The 24504-nt window shown below is 45.0% G+C and overlaps 1 protein-coding gene across 3 annotated transcripts in view; it reads left to right on the forward strand.

Annotated features, from left to right (window-relative positions):
• The window catches only part of NDRG3 (NDRG family member 3), a 40286-nt gene that overhangs the window by 279 nt on the left and 15503 nt on the right, over positions 1-24504 (forward strand). For all 3 annotated transcript variants that reach the window (XM_017746965.1, XM_008643479.2, XM_008643480.2), the window contains exons 2-3: positions 6198-6302; positions 10345-10380. In XM_017746965.1, the coding sequence (XP_017602454.1) occupies positions 6246-6302; positions 10345-10380 (93 nt within the window). In that variant the 5' untranslated portion in view covers positions 6198-6245. The remainder of the gene's footprint in view (positions 1-6197; positions 6303-10344; positions 10381-24504) is intronic.

A 24504-nucleotide genomic window follows, 5' to 3' on the forward strand; every position in this document is an offset into this window, starting at 1 on the left:
TCTCAAGGCCGTAATTAAACTTACCTGAGATCTATATGCCAAGACTGTGGCTCTGCCCAGCCAGGCTGAGGAGCCGTGCCAGAGAGCTGGTTTTCCAGCAGCACAGGAAGCAGGAATCCCCTTATGAAGAACAGGAAAAGTTACAGTGGAGAGCAGTTACACAGCAAACATAGCTGAAGAAATAAAGGCCTGAGCAGCAAACCTGCAGACCATGGTGTCATGGTTTTGACACTGGCTAAGCACCAGGCACCCACAAAAAAACCTGTTCACTCATTTTCCTCTGCTGTAGCTAAGCAGAGGAGGGGAAATTAAAATGAAAACTTCATGAGTTGAGATAAGGATTAGGGGAAAAACATTTTAAGGGCAAAACAGGCTCAAAACTTAAACAGTTTAAAAAAAATTTATTATTAACAGAATTAAAAGTAAAAAGGGTAATGAGAACTAAAACCTTTAGAACACCTTTTCTTCCCAGTCCGTCCCTCTTTCCACCGACCGCACAAGGAGACAAAACGTGGGGTTTTGGTCAGTCTTTCACTTCTTAAAAATCTTTCTTCGGTATGCTTAAGGAAAAGAGTTTATTTCTTCTGCTGTGCTGTGGGATCCTTCCCACGGGAGATAGTTCTCTGCGAACTTCTCCAGCGTGGTTTTAACTTTCACAAACAGCAGCCCGCCTGACCTGCTGTAACGTGAGTCCCTCCCACGGGCCAAGAAGTCTTCCCACAACTGCCTAGCGTGGATCATTTTAGTTCATGGGGTTTAGGCTTTTAAAGATGAGCTGTTCTAGTTTGGAAGCAAGGGTTCTCTGTCTCTATAAGCAAGGGTCTTCTCTCTCTGTTCGAGTTCCTCACTAGATTACAGCTTTTCAACATTCACTCGCGCCAGCGTGAGCACTGTTGCTCACGGGCTGCGCGTGGATCTCTGCATCCCCCCATGCACCTCATGAATTACAGATTTGTTGTATTATAGTCCTCCCCCGGCGTGCAGAACAATCTCAGCTCCAACGCCCGAAGTTCCTTACCCTCCTTCCTTTGCACCGACCTGAGTGTCGCCATGTTGTTCTCACGTGTCCTCTTTTCCCTTTCCTCTGACTCGGAAGAAAATTGTTGTCCGTGGGTATTATTGTTCTCAGGTTCTATCAATTGAAAAGTTCTTCCAGAGTTTCGCAGTGCAGAAAGGGTTGAGCTTGTCCGTGCTCCGTGTCGGGGAATTGTCTGTTTTCATCGCTGGCCACATGGTCCCTGCCGGCACTGCACGGGCGGTTCCTGCCAGGACTGCCCCCGGCGGCCTCCTCACCACCCCTCGGGAGAAGAAAGGACACCTGCCCGCGCCTTTTCCTTTCTTAACTCTGTCATCACAGAGGCGTTACCAACTTCTCTAATTGGGCTGGTAACCTGCGCATCGTCAGAGCCTTCAGTGATTGGCTCTGTGCCGGACATAGTAGAAACTTCGAGCAGTTTGTTCCCGCCCACCAAAACCTAGACTGTTTTTAAACTAGCACACGTGGGTAGTGTATTTTGGTTCTGGCATAGGTTGCAAATTGTGGGTTTGTTCCCATCTTCCTTTGCATACCTGGGAGTAGCACTTCTGCTTTCCATCTTGTAAGACATAGCTGGCTTGTCAGAGAGCGGCTCTCAGGAACCTTACCCGGATTGTCATGGCTGGGGGTCCCTAGAGAGGAGCTTCCTCAGCTTGCCTCTGTTGTCTGCCAAATGAGGGAGCATATGTTTAGGTACATTTGATGCCATGTTGAGTAGCATAGCTTGCCAACTGATGGGTGTAATTTTGCCTCAGTGTGGTTAACATACCAGGCGAGAGTGTAAGTGGCTATGGAGGTAACGAATTATAAGCTGTAGTCAAATTGAGGTGAAAAAACAAGAATTTTTTGCCTCTGAATGCAAGGTTTTGTTGCACTGAGTTCCTAAACAGTGTAGAGAGATTGAACCTCCATAAGAAAACAGACTTGAATTCAAGATGCAGCTCTTGCAGCTCCTAACCCTGCAGGAAGCAGTTGTGCCAGAGCTTCAATGACCAGAAAGCAGAGCCTCAGAACCTGCAGGTGTTGCAGTTCACACTCGGCCTGTAGTACTCATGCTCTTGACTTACTGAACTTTACTGCGATTTCTTTCTTTGTGTATTGAAATGATGTATATTGAGAGTAGCCTTGTCTTAAAATAAACATGCACACATGTATTTAAGGTCTTATTTTTGTAGGTAGATGGTTTCTTTCTAGGGCTTGCCTGCCTTGTTTTTTTGTAGCCTTCTGTCTTTACCCTGATTCTAGTCTCTGTGCTTAATGATTCACCACATCTTTCCTGGATTCTTGTCTTACTGGTTTTCAAAGAGCATAGGTTTCCTTCAGCCTTTAGGAAACCTTTGGAAAGGGATAGATGGTTTCAGTTGGGGGATTTGAGTGTATTTACAGTAATATATAAATAGAGGCAAGAGGAATACTTGCAAAGCAGGTGGTACTGGGCCATTTATAGAAAAAGTGTATGATTTGTACATGGATTGTTTCAGACAAACCTTTTGCTTTGCCTGGGCCTGTCTTCCACAAAAATCTTTTGAGTGCTATGAATATTTATGCTGCTTTGTTGTAGTATTTTAAACTTGCTTTCAGCTTATTAAATGACATGTTTGTCTGTTTAAATAACAGGAGGAATGGAGGGAGAAAATTGTTTCCTGGGAAGACAAGTCTGCAGAGCTTTTTTACAAGGAGTCTTTAGCATGGTTGGAGCAGAGGATAGCCCAGCTCACCAACACCCCACCCTTCCCTTTGCCTCTGCACTTGGCGATGTGCTCTACAGAGGTCTCTCTACTACAAAGCATCCTCTTTTGAGAATTTTTGTGGCCTTTTTTGCTCAAATGTGCCTGTTTGCTGTGTTTCAAACCAAAATGCATGTTGCTGTTAGCATAGCAGGTGCTCAGGTGAAGTTGTGGCAAATAGTCATGTAGAGTGAGTAGATTTTATGCTGTAATCACAAATTACCCAGATTTAATCCAGGGCAATCACACTGAGCTTGCTAAGACCTTGGGAGAAGTACATGCATCTGCCAACGGAATAGCCTCGGCTTGGATTAAAATGAAGTCCTGAGGCTGTCTCAGCCATTTTCTGGAGAGCTCACAGTGAGTGGATTGGGAAGAGCTGATTCAGGAAGCTAAAAAAGCTGCTTGCAAGCAGTGATGGGGACCCCCTGTGCCTTTTCCTTCAAAAAACCTTCAAAAAACTTTGGAAAGCAAAAAAAACGTTAAATTGCTAGGTGAATAGATATAGAATCAAAGTGTTTAGGGAAAAAACGCACCATCTGAGGCTGTGTAGGTTTAATCTTTGTGTGATTTTGCTCTCAGTTCAGCAATTCTCGGTGACTTCCTGGCTCACCTCAGTATTTGGTTCTCACTGGAGGGATCCTTTGTATGTCTTGCTCCTGGGTGAGAATGTGCTATGAGCTGAGGAGCTTTCCAGGCCGACTGTGGTGCAGACTCACTGCAGAGCAAGACTCTTACTTTTCTGTGAACTTCCCTACAGAGGTTTTCACAGCTATTTGAGCCCAGCTGGTGTTAAGGAAGGTTGTCTCTTCTGTCTCAGATCAGCACCCAAATCAGCAGCCCTTTTTGTTGCTACCCGGCTTGCTTTAAGGAAGGGGCAACACATAGTGCGCATTATGGCAAACAGCAGCTTGCCTTAGAGATCTCCCTCCTTTGAGACAGCATTTGGAGCAATAGTGGACCAGGAAGACAATCATCAGATTAATTTCAGTGTGATGTTGTTTATTGTGTGCACTGTAGTTGCATCTAGAGATCAAGTATGGAAATCAAATTTGATGAGATAAATGCATTTGTTAATCCTTGCTTTGAACCCCTACTAGGTTTTTATTCTTCTTATATAATATGTGATTAACAAAGTAGTGCGTGAGTTCAAGATGTGTGTCTCCCCTCTGACAGACTTTGCACACTTCATGGATGTGCTTGTATTGACAGCAAACAGTGTACCTGGGCAGGTTTATGCAGGATGCATCTCAGGCCTCTCTGGGACTTACCACACTTTTTATAGCTCAGGGGAAACTAGAAGAAATATCTGCAAGGCTATAGCAGAAGTTTCTTTGAGCAATGTAAGGCAGAGCAGTTGGTGCTCTGAGGTGTTCTTTGGTCAGCCACAGCTCAGTAGAGAGGGGTTACTATATTGGTGCCCTCCTTCTCTGTAGACTCTGGTTTAGGCAAAAATGCAAGGTGTGAGCCCAAGACTCAGGAAAACTCCTGCACAGAGAAAGGTGGCTGGTGTGTGCAGTTTTTAAATTCCTTTGGGTAGAGTGGACAACTTCTTTGTCTCTTGGGTGACCCCAAGAATAAGCATGACCTTCCTGCCTGCTACCAGTGGGTGTCTTTTCAAAGGAGCATAAGAGAAGGGATACGGTCTCCAAATAGTAAGGTGAAGGTGGTCATTCCAGTACTGTGTCACCTGTCTGCACCTTATCTGCAGATAAGCTTTGTGATGCTTGTTTGAAATTCCTTTTGTGTCTGTAAGCTCGTGTGATGCTGTTTTGGAGAAAACCTGGTAGATATTGAGCTCTTAATCAGTCCCAGTGTATATGGAAGTTGTAATTCCTTAGTAGAAATATTATTTTATTCCGTAATATCTTATCAGTATGACAGTAACCAGCTTTCCCCTGGGGCTTACAGTGCACTACATAATGGCTCTTAGTCTTCTTCTGAATAAGAGTTCCTTGTGGAGTAAGGGGATTGTTGCCTATAGATTAACTGGTTTCTTGACACTCTGACAACTGGTATGCTTTACAGCAAAAAAAATTGGAAAAAGAAAAATAATTCAGTTTCGTAAAGCAAAGGAGCTAAAAGAGACAGGAGTTCCTATTGCTGATTTTCAGAGGGAAAAGGCGTTTTGTTTTGATTTGTTTTGTGACAGACTGGCTTCAGCCACACCAGGGTTAGTCCTAGCACAAAGGGTGCAGCTTAGGCACAGCATTTGGGGTGAGGGGGACCCCTCCTCCACACCACATGTTTGTGTTGGGTTGAGGTGGATGGAGAACACAATTGTTATTTTTCTACTTTTTTTTTTCTGTGGTTAGTAGCCTATGATATCCTAGACAAATAATTTGATTTGTGACAGTATTCAAAAGTATTTTCCTAGCATGCTCAGCTGATGCACAGGAAGTCCACCACATGCTTACTTCTGTTCCGTCAAACGAAGTTGATGACTTCATTTATTTCATCTGCAGTAATAGGTACAATTTTCCTGAACAATCAGGTAGACTGCACCATCAGGTGTGATCATCTCTTGCCAGACCTCTTTTCATGTTGCTGCAGCTGCTTGCTCTAGAAATTCTTCTGTCTAGAAACACAGCTAGAGTGTCTAGAGTAAAAATTAAATGCCTTGTAAACTCAGCCATATTTTTCTTCCATCTTCATTGCTGTATTTGTATTCAAAGATTTCTCCTCTGGCTCCGTGGCAGCAGCCATTTCCCACAGACGTATGGCAGCTTCGCATAGTGTCCATTAATTCTTTTCTTTCCTTTGCTGACTCTGCACCATCTGATAGAATGATGGTTTGGGCTGCCAAGCTAACAGTGTTGTCTGCACATGTTCCACTGGAACAGCACTATCTGGGGCCCTTTTTATATCTCACCTTGTATCTCACCTTATATCTCAAGGACTGCCCTGAGTTCTGAACCGTCTTATGTTCTGCCAGCAAGGAGCATGGATCTCCACACCTCCGTCTCCTGTGTGTAGATGTGGTTTTGTCTGTATGTCTCAGGGATACAGCATAGCCTTGCCTTTGGTGGCAGGATGCTGGGGTTTGGGTGTGTAGGGCATGGTAGGGGGAAGTCAGTATTACCACATACTAAACACAGTTTTTCACTCTGCTGATCAAGTAATTTCCAGTTCATTTCCAGACACGCTATGGCTGAAATACCAGCAATGCGTAGAAGTGGATGCAGTTTCTCAGTTGAGAGGCCTGAGCTTTCAGGGACAGCTCTCGGTGGGCAGGGCAAGGAGTAACCAGACTAACACAGTGAGAGCAGGACTGGGTTTGCCTTCTGCACTTATACAGGTGCTTTATGTTGCATCAAGGACCAGCTTTTCACAGGCTTAATTTGAAGCATAGACAAGTCTAATGAAAAATCTCTAATCTTCCTTTGATTAGCATAACTTGTAATGCTGTTTCTAACAATACACCTTTGTTTCAGAATCCCTATTTGCTGCTTTGAGGATTAATTGGCTTCACTTCCAGCACCATGGATGAACTGCAGGATGTTCAGCTGACAGAGATCAAACCGCTCCTGAATGACAAGGTAATACTGGCTGCTGCTTTATCCTCACAAGTGTACTCGGGATGACTTTGTGTCTGGCAAGGAGCCCTAGCTGCCAGAATCTGTCTACAGATTAAAGTACCTTAAGCACTGAAACCCAGTAAATTCTTCCCCATTCTGGTAATCTACCACCACCTACTCTTCCAAAGTCTCAGAGAAAGATAGACCACCACAGTTCAGGTAATTTTGGAGTCCTGGCCAAACAGTATCTCATACCCATACTGCGGATTTGCAAAGGCTGGGCAGCAATTGAAAAGGTGATCCCATTCCTGACCTGGTGTAGCTGTAAAACCTCTAATAAGTTTCTCCTTGTTAGAGAAATGCTGGATTGTATCCTGGTTTTTTTGGTGGGGGTTGTTTGTTTGTTTGTTTTACTTTTTTTTTTAGTATTCTGTCTTAAATGATCCTTTAGTGTTTTGACCCCTAAAACAGCTCTGTCTCCCTGGATTTAGTAATGGAGAGTCATCTCCTTTTAATGTGTGCAGAGCCCAGTTAGAGCAGTCCAGATTCATGCAATACTGAGACTTTGGAAAATCATTGTATTGCAGCAGCTGTTCAAGTCTTTCACTCTTGTCTTCTGTGGGCTGGAGAAGAGCCATCTGGGCTCTGGGAGAGCCCTGGCCTTACTGAATTCTGCCATAAACTGTTGTTGAGAGTGCCTAAGTTCATTACAGGCATCCCAACAAGATCTAGCATCTTATATCTGCAAACTAATTATGATTATGAGCAATGTGGTTTGGTCACTTTCCATAGCTCACAGCCAAGCCTAATGGTGTGGGAAGGAGTTCCTAAGGCTTTGCTGTTTGATGGCTGACATCAAGAACTGGCTTGTGCTGCCAAAGGGCTGTGGTGCTTTGTCCACTCACTGTGTGCTTGCAGAAGACTGCATCATCCCCCACAAAATGGGTGAAATCTCTGAAATTCTGCTATGTTTTAGTCTGTACTGATAAGTTTTTGCTCATTTCTTTAGCGTTCTAGCATAGCTGTTTGGTATATGTAAAATCTAAAAACTCAGCTGAAATCTTCAGTCCAGGTACCTGTTCTGACAGACTAGTGCTTGACTACTGGGCTTCCACCATTTTTAAAAAAACTGTTTCCTGGAAGGGTGAGTCTTGAAAGTACAAAATCAGTGTAGATCAGCAAATAAAAATATGGAATACAGGCCTTGAAGAGAGTTACTAATTTCAGAACAAGAGATAAAACATTTACAGAAGACAAGCTTGCTAAATACAGCGGCCCAGATCCTGCTCATGATTCTCCTGGGATTTTCTATGTTTGAATTCAGCTGGGTAGATTGCCCTTGCTTCAGTCAGCTGACCTAAGTAGGAGGCATTGAAGCATGCCAAATCAACGTGTTTTTCACTTTATAAGTTTCCACTGTTTCTGTCAAGTATTGCCGGGTCAGCCCCGTCCAGTGGTGTGGTGTCAGTTGTGGTTCAAATGCTCACCCAAACAGAACACCCAGTGGTGTTAACCATTGCACAGAAAGGCACACAGAGAGTAGCTACTTGCTTTCCTTGAGTCAGTGTTAAAGTTACAGGACGTATATAGTATCTCAGTAGGGAGAAATATGAAGGGTGGCTCCAGAACCATCCTCAGTACTGTATGGGAAGAGAAGTATGCTGTGGCTCTCCTTTTCACACTTTGTTTTAACAAAAGGAGGGCCTCAGGGAGCAGCCACCTCCAAGGTCTGGCCCTTATTAAGGCTTTGAAGCTTGAGAGAATACATGTGTGCTTTTTAGACATAGTTTATGGAGCATGAGGGTGTGGCACAATAACCTGTTATTCTGTGCAACTATCAGAGTCCAAAATCTATTGAACTGGCAGTTCACTAAGGTTTTTACAGACCAGCCCACTTTAGACATAGGAGTTTGAGCCAGCATGGATTAATGGCCAGAAATAGCACAGTAAAACTCTTAAGGTGCTAATGAGTGTGTGCTCATGAACTCTTCACATACAAAGGCTGCTGTACACAGAGAAGGAGCTCTGGTTTCTCAAACTCTGAAACCAGTGGAATTACCTGGGAAGTGGAAATGGGTCATATCTTGTTCACTTGTCTGAATGGTAGATAGTGCCACTGTGGACCACTGAGTCCTGGCTTTGTTTTGTCTCAAATCAGCAAAAAGTTACAAGCTTGACTTTTAAAGAATACGAACACTGTTTTGTTTTTGTGTAACTTAAGCCTAATATCAAGTGCAGGGAAGTAAAATACGTAATGTTTGTTCACCTCATTCAGGCTCACTAAAATGCAGTGACTTTATACTGGGGAAGTAAAGAAACTTCAAATGTTCCCATTTAGTTGAAAGAGAGAGAAAAAGAGAGTATTGCCTGATCAGAACAAGTGTCCCAGTGACACTTTATTATTCTGGCACCTTTGATTCCTGTTATTTCAGCCTCAGTGAAAAGGTTACTGAAGTGCCAGAGCCAGATTCAGGAGATGAAACAGGCAGCCCTTAGGCTGGGTTGAGTCAGCCCAGCCAGCTCTGTGCTTTGAGGTGCAGCCATGGCACCTTCAGAGGCCTGAAAAACTTGCCTTAAAGTTTCTCAAGTTAAGACAACGAATAAATGGTTTAAAGTCAAATTTTCGGTGTGTTAAAGTCAAGTATGTGAGAGTCAGGGCATGTCAGCTTATTTTGCCTCATGGTATACCTTGACAACAAGCAGCCCAATTCAGAGCCTCATTCCTTGCTTTGTGTCATTTCTTCCCCACTCGCTTGGGGAATCTCAGACGTTACCAAGTACAAATTCAGATCACCTTCTTTTTTACTTAGCATGCACCATCCAAATCCAGTGCTGGGTACAGAAGTTTCTCCTTGCTCCATAGAGAAATGGGTGACTGAACTGACCTGCTTGACAAGCTGGTGGTAGTGTCAGAAATCTCAATTAATTTCAGGGTCTCTGAAATAAGAGGAGACTGCTTTTTATTTTCTTTTCCCCAGTCCTGAAGATGTAGTGGGTTTTGCTATGTCCTGCTCCAAACATTGCCACAGTTCAATACTTAACACAGAGGAGGAAAGAGGGGAATGGATTCTTAAAACAGATTTGCAGATACCTCAACTTAAATGTCTGAAAGTGGAGAATGTAGGTAGCAACCCTTGTTCTTGCTAACAAGGCAAGGGGAGGAAGACATGGCCATGTGTTCACACATGGAGAGGAATGAGGGTGCTCAGCCAGAAGAAATGTTTGGAGTGTTTCTGTTGTCCATATGTGATCCTAGTTTTCTCCTAGTACTTTTAGTACTAAGGTGCTATGCCTAAAACACAAAAGCTAGAATGCTATCTCAAGTGGTTTGCTCAGCCTTTTGCTGACAGCTCTCAGTGATGTAACCTACTGTGCGGTCAGAGACAGTGTTTCACAAAGCTCATGGGCACACAGACAAGTTCCTGCAGACTTTCCAACCTGCAGGATGCCAAGTGGGTGCTGTTACTGACTGTGTTCACCTGCATGCATGGGGTCACGTTCTGGGAAGAGTCAGTGGTGAGCTGCTGCGTGCAGTTCCCATGCACTTGGGTTTCAGGAGCTTGCAGGTCCCTGTGTCTGTCACGAAATGATCCCATGCCTGCAGCAGTGGCTGCACAGGAGCTGACTGCATGGCTTGTTTTCTTGCACGCAGTACATGAGATCCCAGGAGTAGTCCTTTAGGATTTTTGCATCCAAATTGTTAATGGACACCAGGAGTAGACAAAACCCATACCCATATGCAGCCCAGCTGTGGCCAATGTCCTTCCTATGTGCATCTGTCCCTGCTTGAACACTCTCAGCTGTGCACACAGGTACTCACTTCCCTTAGCTGGTAGCCTCCTTACAGCCCTATAACCTTGGTGTATAGGAATGGGCAGTTCTTGCATGGGGTTTGCTTGTACAGATCTTGCATTTTGATGCTTACCTGACTGCAGCCAGTCTTGACTGTGCTAAAACAGAGGTCTCTATGGGAAACTTTCATGCTGTTGTTGGGGGTGTTTTGGGGCATTGTGCTGATTTCCTTTTTTCTTTTTTTTTCTCTTTTCCTGTTTTTTGTTAACAGAATGCAGCTCGCAACTTCCAGGACTTCGACTGTCAGGTAAGACCATGTGTGGGAGACAAGGATCGGTTGGGAATTCCCCGTAGCTCAGCAGTAATGTTGAGAGAGATGGAAAAAAAATCTGTATTTTAATTTTAGCTCCTATTAAGGTTTAATCAATAAGAGCTGGAATATGTCCAGTGACAGAAATTGCCCTTCACCCTTTCATGCTGAGCACCATGAAAGTTCTGAGTTCTAAGGTGCAGACTGCTCTGCTGAGGCTACACAACATCTTGCAGGATGGCTGGTCTCCTGAAAAACAGTTTCTTGGAAAAATGCAGTATGCTGAAGAACTGCAGCTCTTTCATGTCCCATCTGGCTGAGAAAGGAGGAGCTTGCATGTTCTACCTGTTTGTCTTGAGAGGAGATGGAAGTGACAAAGCTGCGCCAGATACAGCATGCTGCTTTGCTTGGGCCTGTTTTGACACAGCCATGGTTGTTTTCCAGGAGTTTATTGATGGTACAGAGATGAGCCCAATGGCTCTGGTTGCCATAGGAATAATCCTTTTGTAGAAGTGATTGCTCCACCAGCATCCAAGACAGAGGACACGCTCTGTGATTGGCAGAGCACAGCACTGAGATTCTGTGGGGCATTTTGTGAAGCACAGTCTCATTTCCTGTATCAGGTTATCCTGCTGCCTTTTCACGGAGTATGTGGGCATGCAGGTAGTGGCTGTTGTTTCTCTCTAGCATTCGCAGGCTGCTGTGTCTGTAGTGCTCTGCTCGACACAGGGCAGGTCATACAGCGCTGCTGACAGGGGCTGGCAACATCATGTGATAAATTTAATAGAAGTCTGTTGATGTAGGTGATTCCAGAAAACCATTTGCAAGCCTGTGCACAACAGCAACATAGTAAATACAGTCCTATGAAGGTAGTCTGTATTTTTTCCTTCTCTTAATATCAGACACTGATACTGTCCACCTTATGTGGGCAGGCACAGGTCACTGTACTGCTTTAACTCAATTAATTGTGAGTTTTGGTATCTTAAAGCCTACAAGTATGAAAATCACTACTCTTATCACATTATAACTTTAGTGTCTGATCTGGAAAGCAGCAATAGTGTTAAGCAATGCCTTTTCTTTTGAAATAAAAGTAGATAATGGGTTTAAAACACTTTCCTGTACCATCATGTCTCCATCTATCTGTATCTTCTCTGTTACCTTTAGAGGTAAAGTGTGCTCCCATGTGAGATGAGTAGTGGGTAAAAATAGGTGCAATGCCTTTGAGTAAGTGTTAGACAGCAGAGGCACTTCCTGCTGTGGTCTGTGTGCCAGGACTGGGAAGAATATAACTATATTGTGTATTGGCCTCTGCTGTCAGTCCTCTACTGACCCACCAAAGCTCTGGGCATGCCCATGCCCTGCCTGGCTGTGAGCAGCATGGTCTTGGGAGCCGGAGCAGAGTGGGAAGGTGGGGAGGACGCCCTGTCACAGAGCTCTGTGTGGCTGCTGCCTTTTGGCTCTACACTTCCCCTCAACAAGCAAAGCCTCTTTGCATCTTTCTTTAAACAAAGCCCCAGATCTGAAGCTGGGCAAGCCCCACAGAAACCTGGCACTGCAGCCACCAGCCTGCACACTCAGCATGTCCCAGAGCTGTGGTTGTCCTCTCCAAGGCTGAGCTTTGGGAAAAGCTGAGTGGTCTGCAGCCAGGGAGAGGTGCTCTGGGGACTACTAGGCTAGGAAGGACAGGCTTGTTGCTTCTCTGCTTTGCTGTAGATCACCAGTGAGCTGGTGGCCATGGCAACAGTTGGGCAGGAGGCAAGATGTTCTTTCCAGGAAACCATGTAATTCATGTAGAATACTTTTTTTTAGCAAGATGTTAACATGGTGTCTCTCATGACTGTAAATATTGTCCCAGCCTCACCTTCCTCCAGCATCTCTCCCTACAAGGTGTAGTTTCAGGATACACCTGGCTTGACGCTCCCCCGCATAATACTTGGAAAATACCCCAAGGGCTGGTTTAAATCTCTGAAATCTTCCAGAGAGGATGGATCGTGTGTTGGGTCCTTGGGTTTTCTGTCTCAGTTGCTAGTACCAGGAACAGTGCTTACACTTGGAGACTGAGCTCATATCCTGTGAAAAATTACTGCTGCTTTTGAATCTGGCAAAGCACATCTGGCTGCCACATCCAGGCCTCTGTGGTGTGACTTTACCAGTGTTGGAGGAATTTGAAGTGAATAAGGTTGCCAGGGCTTTCAGAGGAAGGAAGATCCTCTTGTGTAGAGAAAGACTTAAAAGCACTGGGGCTGGGGCAGTGGTTTAATTTGTCCTAAGTTTCACAGGGAGGAAGAGCCTTAGGGAGGATCTCAGCTTGACAAGAACAGGCACAAACCGGCCACAAATTGATGAAGATTGATAACTGGAAGATGGTCTCCAGTTACAGTGCAGTGAAGTTCTCAATCAGCTTCCAATAGCAGCAATATCTGCAAGGGACCTGGTGGGTTTTAAGGCAAAAAGTAAAGGATTTGTGAGGTGGATTTTATTATCTTGTACAGTGTAGTGTTTGCAATATGAGACCATGGCATCAGTGAAGCAAGACCTACATTTCAGACCTTTTTATTTTTCTAATAGTTAAAAAAAGCTGTTTTAAATGGAGTTAAAGCTGTGGCTTTGACTGGGGCTGACCACATCCTGAGCTGTGCTTGCAGGGCTGCAGGTAGTGGGGTGAAGGAAGAGGGTGGTGAGGGAAAGGTGAGCCTCTGTCAGCATTGTTGATAACCCTGTTGGCAGTGCAGGTCCAGTTTGAGCTCCCCAGTAAAAGACATTGATATATTGGAAAAAGTCCTGGTTTATTTCTGTGTCTGTGTTATTCTGTGCCCTTGGCCATGAGGTCATCTGCTGTAAGTCCATCCCAGAATTTCACAGAGTATGCTGAGTTGGAAGGGACCCACAAGGATCATCAAGTCCAACTCTTAAGTGAATGGTCTGTATTGAACCCACCATCTCTGGTGTTATTAGCACCATGCTGTAACCAACTGAACAAACCTCAGGGTCCCAGCTCCTGCCAGTACTGACTGATGTCCCTGCCCTAGCTTTTCTGTGGATACAGCCAGAGTAATAGCCACCCTCAATGTTATTTCTGTGGTGCCTCTAGACCTCCCTCTGGCTGAAATCTGGAGGTTCAAAATATTCTCTGCAGCTGGGCCATGCTTATGAATGGGAGTAGTGTTTAGTTTAATCCCATCTCAGGAGCATGTCATTAGCAGTGTCACTGACTCTAGGAGGTGTGTAGGGCCAGGCACACAGGTTCCCCACACTGTTTTCTGAATAGCTTTGGCATGTGTTACTTTTCAAGATAACATGTATATTTAAGGTTTGTAAGATCTTTCCTTTGGTGAAAAGGGGTGATGCCATTGTGAATTTCTATTCATTTCCCCATGTGTTTGGTTTTATTTTTGAGTAACTTGCCAGGATCACATCTGGGCAAAGCCAACAGCACAAGTTTCTGCTTCTTCCTGCTTCTGAAATTTGATACTCTGGGGTGAATGTGTTTGAGGAAGCTTTTTAGCTTTTCTGGTACAGCTGACTTCCAGATACAGCTGTCCTGGTTTTTTAAAACTGTTTGTATGCAAGCAACCAAAGCTAACCCTGATACATAACAGATTGCCTGGGCATCAGTTAAACAACCCTACATAATCTGGTAACTGCAGTGGAGATGAAATGGAGAGCTAGCATGGAGGCTTAGGGGTCTTTATCAGTATGAATTTAGGTTATTCTCAGAGCTAAAAAGTATTAACCTAAATATGAGACCTACATTTTACTTGAAAGCTGTATGAACCCTAATGAAGTCTAGGCTTGGCTTTTCCCAGTGTCCATGGGCAGATGGTCAAATAAATGGTCTGGGATGCTGATGGACAGATGGTGTGGTGATCTGTGCTGTTAATAGAGCTGTGCCTGTGCTTTTATTATTGTCTGCAGACTCTCTGCAGCTTTCAGAAGTAGGTGTTCCGTCTCAGCCTACATCTCTCCCCTCTTTTCCAGATGATTTGCTTTAAATAGAAATGAAGGAATATGATGATATATTTTCAAAACTATCCAACTAAACCTGTGTTATGTTTCAGTCTGACATAAGCTGGCATTTGATCTGAAGAGTTGATTTGATCATTTGAGCTGACACTTCCCCTCTGCTGCCTCCCACCAACGGGAAGGCAGAGAAGTGTTTGGCTTTCAGCACACACTGTGCAGAAGCGGGCCTGGGGTGTGGAGATCGTCTGGGATTTGGCTGAGTGTTTGCAGAAAGCTCTCAAGGAGGAGGAGGTGGGAATAAGTAAATCCAGGACATGCAGGGTTCATCTCAAACAGAAAGGACAAGGCATGCATAAACCCTTGGAGGAAAGAAATTAAGCTGCCTCGTATAAAAATGTGCTGTCTTGCAGGCATTTGTTGGGGTTTAGGATTCTTTTTGCTTTTGTTTCTTTCTCTTTAGGAATTCTCTCCCATATGTTCCTAAGGAACAATTATGACTGGGTACTTAAGAGAGACAAAAGAAAGTTGTCACAGCTCAGGGGAGGGGTGCAGCTGGCTACTCTCTTCACCTGGGGGTTTCTCTGGGAAGAGTGGACATATGGTGAGATTTGGGTTGGGTGAAAGGGTTAGGTGCAGCTCCTCGCTCTCTTGCTCTCTCAGCTTCGAAGGAGGATGGTCGGAGCTGCTGCTTGGGGGTTGGAATTTGGTGCTGCCGCCGGAGCCCAGCCCGGTCCTGCTTCTTCTGCTGTGGGTGAGCCTTTGCTCGTGAGAGCAGCCACTTAACTGGGACCTTATTAACACCCTACCTCACTAAAAAAAAGGACTTTCACCATCTGCTGGGGTGCCTCAGGGGAAAACCCTCGGATGCAGAGCCCTTTCCCCCTCCCAGGGAGCCTTTCCCTGCCCTGCTCCAGAGCCCGGCCGCTGCTACCCCACCCTGCCAGGATGTTCTTGCCACTGCTCGCTACACTGTAGCTCTGCACCCCCTGCCCTGCTGGATGCCCCATGCCCCGTGGTTCCAGCTACAGCTGCGGAGTTTCTGCTCCCTCTTGCTTGCTGCCCCGGGTGAGCCCGCCCTGCGGTTCCGGTGCTGCTCCAGGGTTCCTGCTGCAGCCCGTTCTCGCCATCCAGCCCGGCCGCCCCGGCCCTGGGCTCTGCTGCTGCTCGTTGGTGCTGCCGGCGCTGCTGTTTGTGTGCCTTGGCACCCACACACACACCAGCAAAGAGCTGCTACTCCTTCTCCCGTAGCTCTGCCTGAAAGCCCCTTAATTTCAAAGTGGTCATAATTTGGAGGGAAGGGGGTCACATTTTCCATTCCATTCCCACCTCCTGTGGCCCACACACCTGTCTTTCAAACCAAGACACATTAATGGAAAATGTGGAGTTACTCAGTTGCTTGTGCCCAGAGTAAAACACAGCACAATGTTTGCAGAGTTAATGACAGACCTCCATAAGGAATTTCTTGTCACTTACTGAAAGTGTCACTTTTCCATAAGCCCATGTTTGTACTGATTCTGTTTTGGAGAAGTTCTTCTACAAGTATGTAAACTTAAAAGTAGCTTGAAGCTTTTTTAATCTGCATTTTTGAAAGTTTGCTTATCCTTGCCTAGTCTCTGCTTTATTTTTACTTGCTTTGCAGTCAGAGAGGGTGTGTGCTGCTGAGAGGTTATTGACATATTCCATTGTGTGCATTTGCTGATGTTGGAGAGGTTAAATTGAAACTGTGGGGTTTTTTAAGATTTTTTTTTTAAGACAGCTTGTGAGTGCTACCCAGTGGCGTTGAATACAAGATGTTTTAAGGCGTCTTCTATTTACCGTGATGAAATAAAATAGAATGTTGGCACTTTTGAGGAAGGGTTTGCTTTCTCATGTGAATAATGGGAACTGTTCTGACCCATATTGAAATATTTTGTCTGGCATATTGAGGACCATTGTTCCTCTGATTTGTACAACGAATTCTTTTGTTCAAAGTCCTAGAGTGAAATTAATTAGAACACAGAAGATATTTTGATCTAGAAAGCAGGTCTATTTAATACCTGCTAGATTAAAGCTGCTCCTAATCTTATTAAAACTAGCATCACCACTAAAGTACTGGTTTTGACTTCTGACATCACAGCAAAAAGCACTGTACAGATAAAAATTATTGAAACAGAATTTTATTTTGGCCTCTTTTTTTGCATTATTTTTGTTCCTTGGGAAGCTTTCCTCCCAGCTGGTTTTCTATCTAAAAGCTCACTTTTCTGTAAAACTGCAGTGTTGAGTTCTGGAAAGTTTTAGCTAGCTGGACTTAGACTGAAACATGACTCTTATTTCTAAATGTATGTGCACAGTCCTTCCCTGGGGTTTAATTAAACATTAGTTTTGCTTTCTGTATTCTGTGACAACAGTGTGCCAAAGGGGTGATTATGCATTTGTAATACTTGAAGTTCCTGTACTTTTTATGTTCTTTTGAGTTTTTAGAGCAAAGCAAATGTATGTGCTTCAGGTTGAGCTGTTTTCATCCATTAGGCAGCACCCATTAATGGTATTTCACAGCAATTAATGAGTAACCAGGTTTAACTCAATGCAGTGGTAGATCCCAGGGATGTGGAAAGTTTGGAGATGCAGAACACAGCCTTGCATTCTCTTCTTTAAGAGATTTTAGGATGTTCATTGTCTTCAGCAAGGTACTGAAATGCAGTTTGGGACATCATATTAGTAGGAAGACTGTCCTTGGCCCTTGGCTTACCTGCCCGGTTCCTTGAGGAATTAAGGTGATCTGAGGTCTAGCAGTCACACAAACTATTTCAGACTCACCTGTGTATTAGCACATTCAGATCTCCCTTGCACGGGCCTCAGGTTTACAAAGGCTGTGTGTCTGCAGGTGGTGGCACCTTTAGTCCACTGCCCAGGGGATGGGAGGGCTAGAGGTTCTCTGTTCTGTGTGCAGTCTGTGGGGAAGGCTGCAGTCTCAGGCTGCTGTCTCAAAACAGCAATGCAGAGTGCCCCCCTGCCAGCCTTGGGCAGAGCAGAGCTCCTCTGCCATGGTTTAATTCACCCTGAACTATTATAGATCTAGGCAGGTCCAGTTTCCTGCCTTAGATGGGGAAGAGGGTATCTACTCTCAGAGTGGGAGTAAGAAGCACCTTGTATTCCTCAGTCTGTGCTGGGTGCCTTGATAATGACAGTGGATACGAGACTGGAGTGCAAGAAAGTTGTGGTTTTAACTGCTTTTTGTAGTACATGGGCAGGGCAGGAGATGGAAAAGTGCATCTTGCTACATCCCAGACATGTTGTCATGCATTGCTTACTGGTTTCAGCATTACGTGGTTGTAGGGGTTCATGATTTCCGCTTTGGGAGCGCAAACCCAGCCTGTCAGCCATGCTGGTGTTGTAGCTCTCTTGACTGAGTTTCTTTGACTGCAGAGCCACTGTTTGTTCTCTGGCAGGATCTGTGTTTGGAAGCGACTTGCCAGTTCTTGCTGGCTGACACTGAGCATTAGCAAGGGTCACAGAGAGGCACTGGGTCCATCCTTCACCATCTCCTGCCTTTGGAACAGGCACACACAAATGCTTGTTTGTATATACAGCAACAGCAGCACCTCTGTCTCCTGATGCTTTTGAGTTTGTGTAAGCAGATTGCATATCTCATTCTTCTGCTCCTCTCAATTCTCACCCAGAATTTCTCTTATTTAAGACTTAATCCAATTACACAGAGTACCAGAAACCATTGCCTGCCTGCATAGATCATATAGTGTTTTCTATTAATAAGTTTCTGTTCTGTATAGAAATGAATAATTTACTTCAAGATGTTGCTTTAAATCTGATTTTGATTTGCTTCCCATGCAGCCATCTCCTTCAGCTCTACTATCTGCAAAATAATTTTGCACTGGGAAGGAGCTGGGAAGCACTCAGCTACCAGCTGCCTTAAGGTTGGCAGTATTATAATGGTAAGAATTACCAGGTGGTGATGTTTTAGAGTCTTACAATATTTTTTTTCTTATTTTACAGGCATAGTTTATGGTATTGTTTTAATAACGTGTAGAAATTTGAGGGCAGGTGTTGCCGAGAGCAAGACAATGGAGTCTCTGCTTTAATCTCTCCATAGTTAATAGCTGGGATAGGCTGCCCCAGGAGCATGATGCAGTTGTTTTTCACCTTTGCTAAAATGGCAAAGATGACGTAAATAGGTGTAGCCACAGAGTCAGTGAAAAGGGGGAAGGCCTGCCCTGAGTAATCTGCATCTCCTCCACCTTACAGCAAAGTGGCAGAGGCAGTTTTCTTTGCCTTAGGTGAACCAGGAGCTGCATGTCCTTAAGTTGAAAGATTTTTTTGGGGATGTTTCTAGCCCTATGCTACTACAGACATTCAGCAAGCTTGAGCAGAGTGCAAGCAACTATATGCCATGCTGCTCTGTGTTCTCCCACGCTTTAATGTTAAAAAAGAAAATTGAAGGGATTTCACAGATGTGTTCTTTATTGCCAGTTTCCAAATTAAATAAATCCCAATTTTTCTAAGGAATTAATTTTGATCTTTGAGCAGCTGCACATTGGGAGTAAAACTCATCTGGTAATGCCAAAAAAAAAGAACTTAATAAATTAGTCATGAAAAGCACTGGTAATACAAATTCTAGTCATTAATCATTCCCACTGTGAAACAAATGGTTTCTTCAGCCTTTAATAACTTTTAAAACTTAAGCACTGGATCACACTGTGACCTGGGTCTTTGGAAGCATGGCTGGAATTTGGACTGCTACCTCTGCTGCCTGTGAGTTTCTGGAGCTCAAGGCATTTAGCAGCTCTGGAGCTGCCTTTGGATGCCTCACTCCTTCACTCAGAATGTTTTTTCTCAATATGGGAAATTTTTGGTGGTGTTAAGGAAACTTCTCTGTCCAACTCTCCCGGAGCTACTCTGACAATCACTCTTGTACCACCTGAACTGGGACCAAGTCCCTGGCAGCTCACATCCCACACACAGTCTGAGTGGGTTTCTTACTGGCTCTACCCCATGTTTTCCATAGCAGAGTCACAGACGTCCAGATCCCTAAGATAATTTAATCATGGTGCAACAACTAAATAACAAAGCAACAAAATAAGAGCTCGAGCTGATGCCTCCAAAGAGGGACCCCAAGTGCAAGGGAAGTCTGAGGGTCCTCAGCTGCTGCACTGTCTGAGTCTGGGTTCCCTCGCTGGGCTTCAGGTCCTTTAGTCCTTTGTTTTGCAAAGGGTCTTCAGTTCATGGCCTCTTGTCACAGGCTTGGGCTCCAGGGTCTCCAGAGCTCAACCTGCAGCTCCACTGCAGCTGCACCTGAAGCTACTGGCACTGAATGGATTCTTTAACAGGTGGCACCTGTCAGTGGCACTGTCATTTTTGCCTCTCTGGCCAAAGGCAGAAGGTGGCAGTCAGAAATTTGAACCTTTGGCCACATGCCTACTTCTTTCCATAATCAGTCCTGCCATAGATGAAGGCTTTGGCAGCCAGAGTTGGGTGTGGGTTTTCCTCCTTAGTTTGAGAAGCATTCAGAAATGTTAAGAGCAAATAGAATAATGTCCCAGCCTTGTCTGCAAATCCCCAGCAAGGAATGCCTTCCAGCAGTTCTTGTTTGAGTTTGATCTCAGATATTTCAAAGCTTCTGTTGGGTTGTGTTGTGTCACCTTCCAGTATCTGAGCCACTATGGTTCACACACGCTTCTGAAGTGCAGGGCTCTTTGATCAAGAGCAGAGATTCTCAGGAGCTGGCACCATATAGGTGATATCAAAAATCACAGGGCTTTCAGAGATGGTCAGTAGCAGTGGTGGTCTTTCTCTGGCCACTACTTGTTTTCCTGCCCAAGCTCTACCTGAAGGTGTCTCTTAACAGTACAGCTAAAGCAAGGCAGTGCCTCTGCCACCACATGTGCACTTGTACTGCTCACTTTCCATCTTGATGAGAGATCCTGTGACTGCAGGGCCAGTTGCTTTGTTTTCCTAATGTAGTGGGACAGTGAACCCAAGCCTGCACTCCTGCTTACAGATTTCCCTAAGACCATCAGCTCAATGGACATGCGGCAGGGCAGAGGGACAGGAGAAGGACTCTTTCCAGTGGCACTTCATCATCAAGTCAGCCAATCTAAGTTGCATCCATTACATGGTAACAACACTGCATTTTAGCCATAAACTTCTGTGGAGCAGCAGGTTAAGGAGCCCCAGAGCATGAGAAGCCATCATTGACGTGATTCTGAGGGCAGAGAAATGTGTTCTGTGCCTTCCAAGAGCTGTTCTGCGATGGGAACCATAATGTATTCCAGATCAACATCCTTGGGGAAAAGGAAAAAACTAACCAGCAAACCACAGAAAGCTTCATTAGTTTTGCACTCAAAGTTCAGAACAAAACCTGCACAGAAATAGAGAAGACTGTTGAAAATAAACTGAGCAGAGAGCAAATGCCCACCATCCATCGCAGCAGAGACAAGGAATGGTGCCAGAAAGCCAGCATGACTAACAGAAGGGCAGGGAGGCAATTGTAAACAAAGCATTTTTCAAAAAGCTAGGGAAAATGGAAGAGGTTATAAACTCTAGCAGATTAAATATATGAACAGAACAAAGCAGACAGAGGGGTTTTTTGAGAGATGATTTGCAAAGGGAAATAAAACAACTGTCGTGTTTCAGACCTGTCAAAATGGAACCTGGAAGGAAGGCTTAGGGCTAGTCATAGCAGAAAAACTCAACATAATTTTTGGCACAGAGCAACTCACAGAGAGTACTGTGCTGGAATACTCTTTGTGGGGAGTCAGCACAGACCTTGCCTTCACCCAGTGCCTGCTGCAGAGGCTCTACAAAAATAATATTTATGCATTTGTAGCAGGTTGCCAGAACTGGAAGTATCAATCCAGGAGTTTTAAATAAGTTTAAATATTTGAGGTGTTAAGTGAGAGGTTACGCTCCTCTATTGAAGCTGCCATGGTGCCCAGTGATTCACCTGTCAGACATTTTATAAGACAGGTCAGAATTCAGAGGAATTCTGGGAATTCACTGAACAGCTATACAAGACAGACTGATAAAATTAGCAGAGTATAGTGGATGAATTACACTGATAAGTATTAGGGAAAGGTAATGTAAGTTTTTTAATGGAAGTCCTGCTCTGCAGAGCTGTTGGAATCCTTCAAAAGAGTCAGTAGTGATAAAGAGAATTCAGTCAGTGCAGCCTACTTTGGATTTCCAAGAGACAGGACCATGAAGAGTCTTAAGACATATATCTTAAGGGACTTAGGATGCCATGCAGTCAGAGGAGAAGTCCACTGATGGATGAAATACTGATTTTAAAAACCCCAGCATTTGTTTTCACAGTTGAGATTACTTGAGGAGCACTCTGTAGAGCTGTGCTGGAACCTGTGCTGCTTAAATATACTCTTTAGTGGTATGGAAAAAGTGATGGAAGGTACAGCGACAAAAGTTATGGGCCTTTGGGTAAACAAAGTGTGCTACATATTGAGTCAAACCTTCCTAGAGTGGAAAATGAAAGCATGTGTCAGGGCTGATGATAACCCAGAGGCATAAGACCTTAACATTGCAAGGGATGAGTGACAATGTCAGCTCAGGGCTTGTGACTTTCAGCAAAGTAAATCAATCCTTGTTCATCAGGAAGAGAGAACAAACAACCCCATTGTGCTGCTTCGTGCATCCACAGCATGCCTGCATGTGTTTGACATCCCGCCAGCCCCCTTGGCTCAGCAAGGACGGAGCTCCCTGGGGCAGTTTTGGAGGACAGCAGTATGGTCAGGGTTAGCTGCTGTACCAGGGCTGGCTTGACTGTCTAGGCACATCAGCCTAGAAAGGGGCATGTGAGAGACACAAGCTATTAGGGTGTCATTTCTGGGGAGTATGGAAATGGGTTAGTTGCTCCCAAGCTTCCAAACCAAGGGCCAGGAGATCTCATGCAAAATCAGCAGATACAAGATGGGGAATTAGGTGGTTCTTTATCCCACAAATTAATAAGGTTCAGCTGCTCTGGTCACAGGGCGGGAGAGAGGTACCAAAGACACAAGTGTTCGGGGGTTGCAGCTCCATCCTCAGAAAGTTGAAGACCACACCTCCAGTTCAGGAAGTCTTATTTGACCTACAGATTGTTGGAGGCTGGAAAACTGTTACCAGGCGCAAGTGTTTGAGGACTTGTATAACACTTTCCTTTTCCACAAGCACAGGCTCCTGAAGTCAGCCCAGCAGGCTACAACTACAGCTGGTCCTTCTGTTCCTCCTCCATCACTGCTCTTCTCATTCCTGGCCCCCAGGCACTGCTGTTGTTTGAAGCTGTGGCTCCCAGCTGTGCTGAGTGGATCGATGGCAGCTGCCTGCCCAGCCTCAGCGCTGTGTCCCAGCAGTGAGTGTGGCACAGGCTGTGCCCGCAGCTGGCAAGAGCTGGCTCTGGGAGCCACGCTGCCTCCGCTACCCATGTCCTATTTGCAGCAGGTGGGCTGCAGCTGCAGTTTATTTTTACCTACTATACAAATAAAAGCAAAAGATAAAAATTTCTTCAGAAAAACCTCTGATAAAATTTTCAGTCCCTAAGTGAAAATTGAATTTTATCCATCTCTTCAAAATACAGCCTGTGGATCCTGATCTTCTCTTGCGTTCATCTCCCTTGTTTTGTAGACTGCAGGTTTGTAAAAGTTTGGCTGTCTCCTGGCCACATGTTTTCCACCTGCCTTCTTGTATCACTGCTTCCCTGCAGTAGACCAGATAAGTGTTCAGACCTTAGCTGGAATTAGGCACCTGCAGGGCAACAACCCTTGAATCTCTTTTCAGACTACACTGATGCAGTGTGTCATAGCTGGCCTGAGCAGAGAGCAGAAAGAAACCAAGTGTGCCAGAGTCTGGAAGTGTCTGTTTCTTTCTAGCACATTTCTACATGAGCAAAGGGCAAATACGAGGAGAGAACATGCCAGAATTGTGTTTTGGAACACCAGCAGTTAAGGAAGCATTGATGCAGTGTGACACAGGCAGGACATCTCACTGGGCAGCTGTGAAGGGTGTCTACAAGAAGGACATGAAGAAAGTCTGTTTGTCAAGGACAGAAGGTACAGCCTGCCAAGTTCCTGTTCTCTCACTGAGTGCTCTGGTACCCACTGTAACTGGGTATTCTGCTCCATGTTTGAGAGAGTAATAAGCCAGCAATAATGTAACAAAATAATAACTTTTGGGGGGCAGTTCAAGGTAGCAGTTGTATTGTGTAAGTGTAGAGACTGTTGTTGTCATCTGAAGCATAATACCTAAGCTCTGGTTTAAGCCTCTGTCTCATGCTGTCTTGTGGCTTTGATGGGAGAGAGCTGTTGTGGAGACACAGGTAATGGGCAGCCATGTGTGCTCTAATTGTGTGTCATCTGTAAATGATTTTGTCCTTTGCAATCAGAGATTGAGGTAAAAGCCCTAAAACTCCAGGGCAAAGTTTCAGAGAAAATGAAGTTCACTGGAAAAACTGACATGGAATTACCTGTAGGGAAGCTGGGGGTAAAACTCAGTCTTACTTCTCCAGATCATCTTGAAAAAGAGATCAGCATGATCAGCTGATATGCAGCTAAAAAAGTGAAGGTAGAAGCCCTTATCTAGTTGAAGTGGCTGCTGCTCCCTTGGTAGAAAGAAGAAAGCCTTGGAAAAAGGCTTTTAAAAGTAATACACTTTATTCAGAGTAGAGAAGGGTAGCTGCTTCCCACGAGGAGGATTTCCACCTTGCTAGGGAACTAGCAGGAGAAATACAAAGTAACCTTAAACTCTCCCAGACTGAGGCATTGACACTGTAGAGGGCAGAGTAAGAAGTTTGCAGATTTAGCATCTTACAAGTGCTGCTTGCTGAGATTTGTTAAAGATGGGATTTCTTATGTTGCTGCCATGTTCAGTGTTGTGCTGGTTTGAAGGACAGGTGTCTGCCAAGGAAGGCAGAAGCCTCCCTTGGAATGGAAAATGTGACCCCCTTCCCTCCAAATTATGATCGCTTTGAAATTAAGGGGCTTTCAGGCAGAGCTACGGGAGAAGGAGTAGCAGCTCTTTGCTGGTGTGTGTGTGGGTGCCAAGGCACACAAACAGCAGCGCCGGCAGCACCAACGAGCAGCAGCAGAGCCCAGGGCCGGCCTCTCCCGGCCGCAGGCCCTTTCCCCTCGGTGCAGCTCCGCTCGCCGCCGCCCGGGGCGGCGGGGGGTCCCGGCGCGG

This window comes from Corvus brachyrhynchos, unplaced genomic scaffold (assembly GCF_000691975.1).
Source record: "Corvus brachyrhynchos isolate BGI_N302 unplaced genomic scaffold, ASM69197v1 scaffold661, whole genome shotgun sequence".
NCBI classification, from domain to species: domain Eukaryota; kingdom Metazoa; phylum Chordata; class Aves; order Passeriformes; family Corvidae; genus Corvus; species Corvus brachyrhynchos.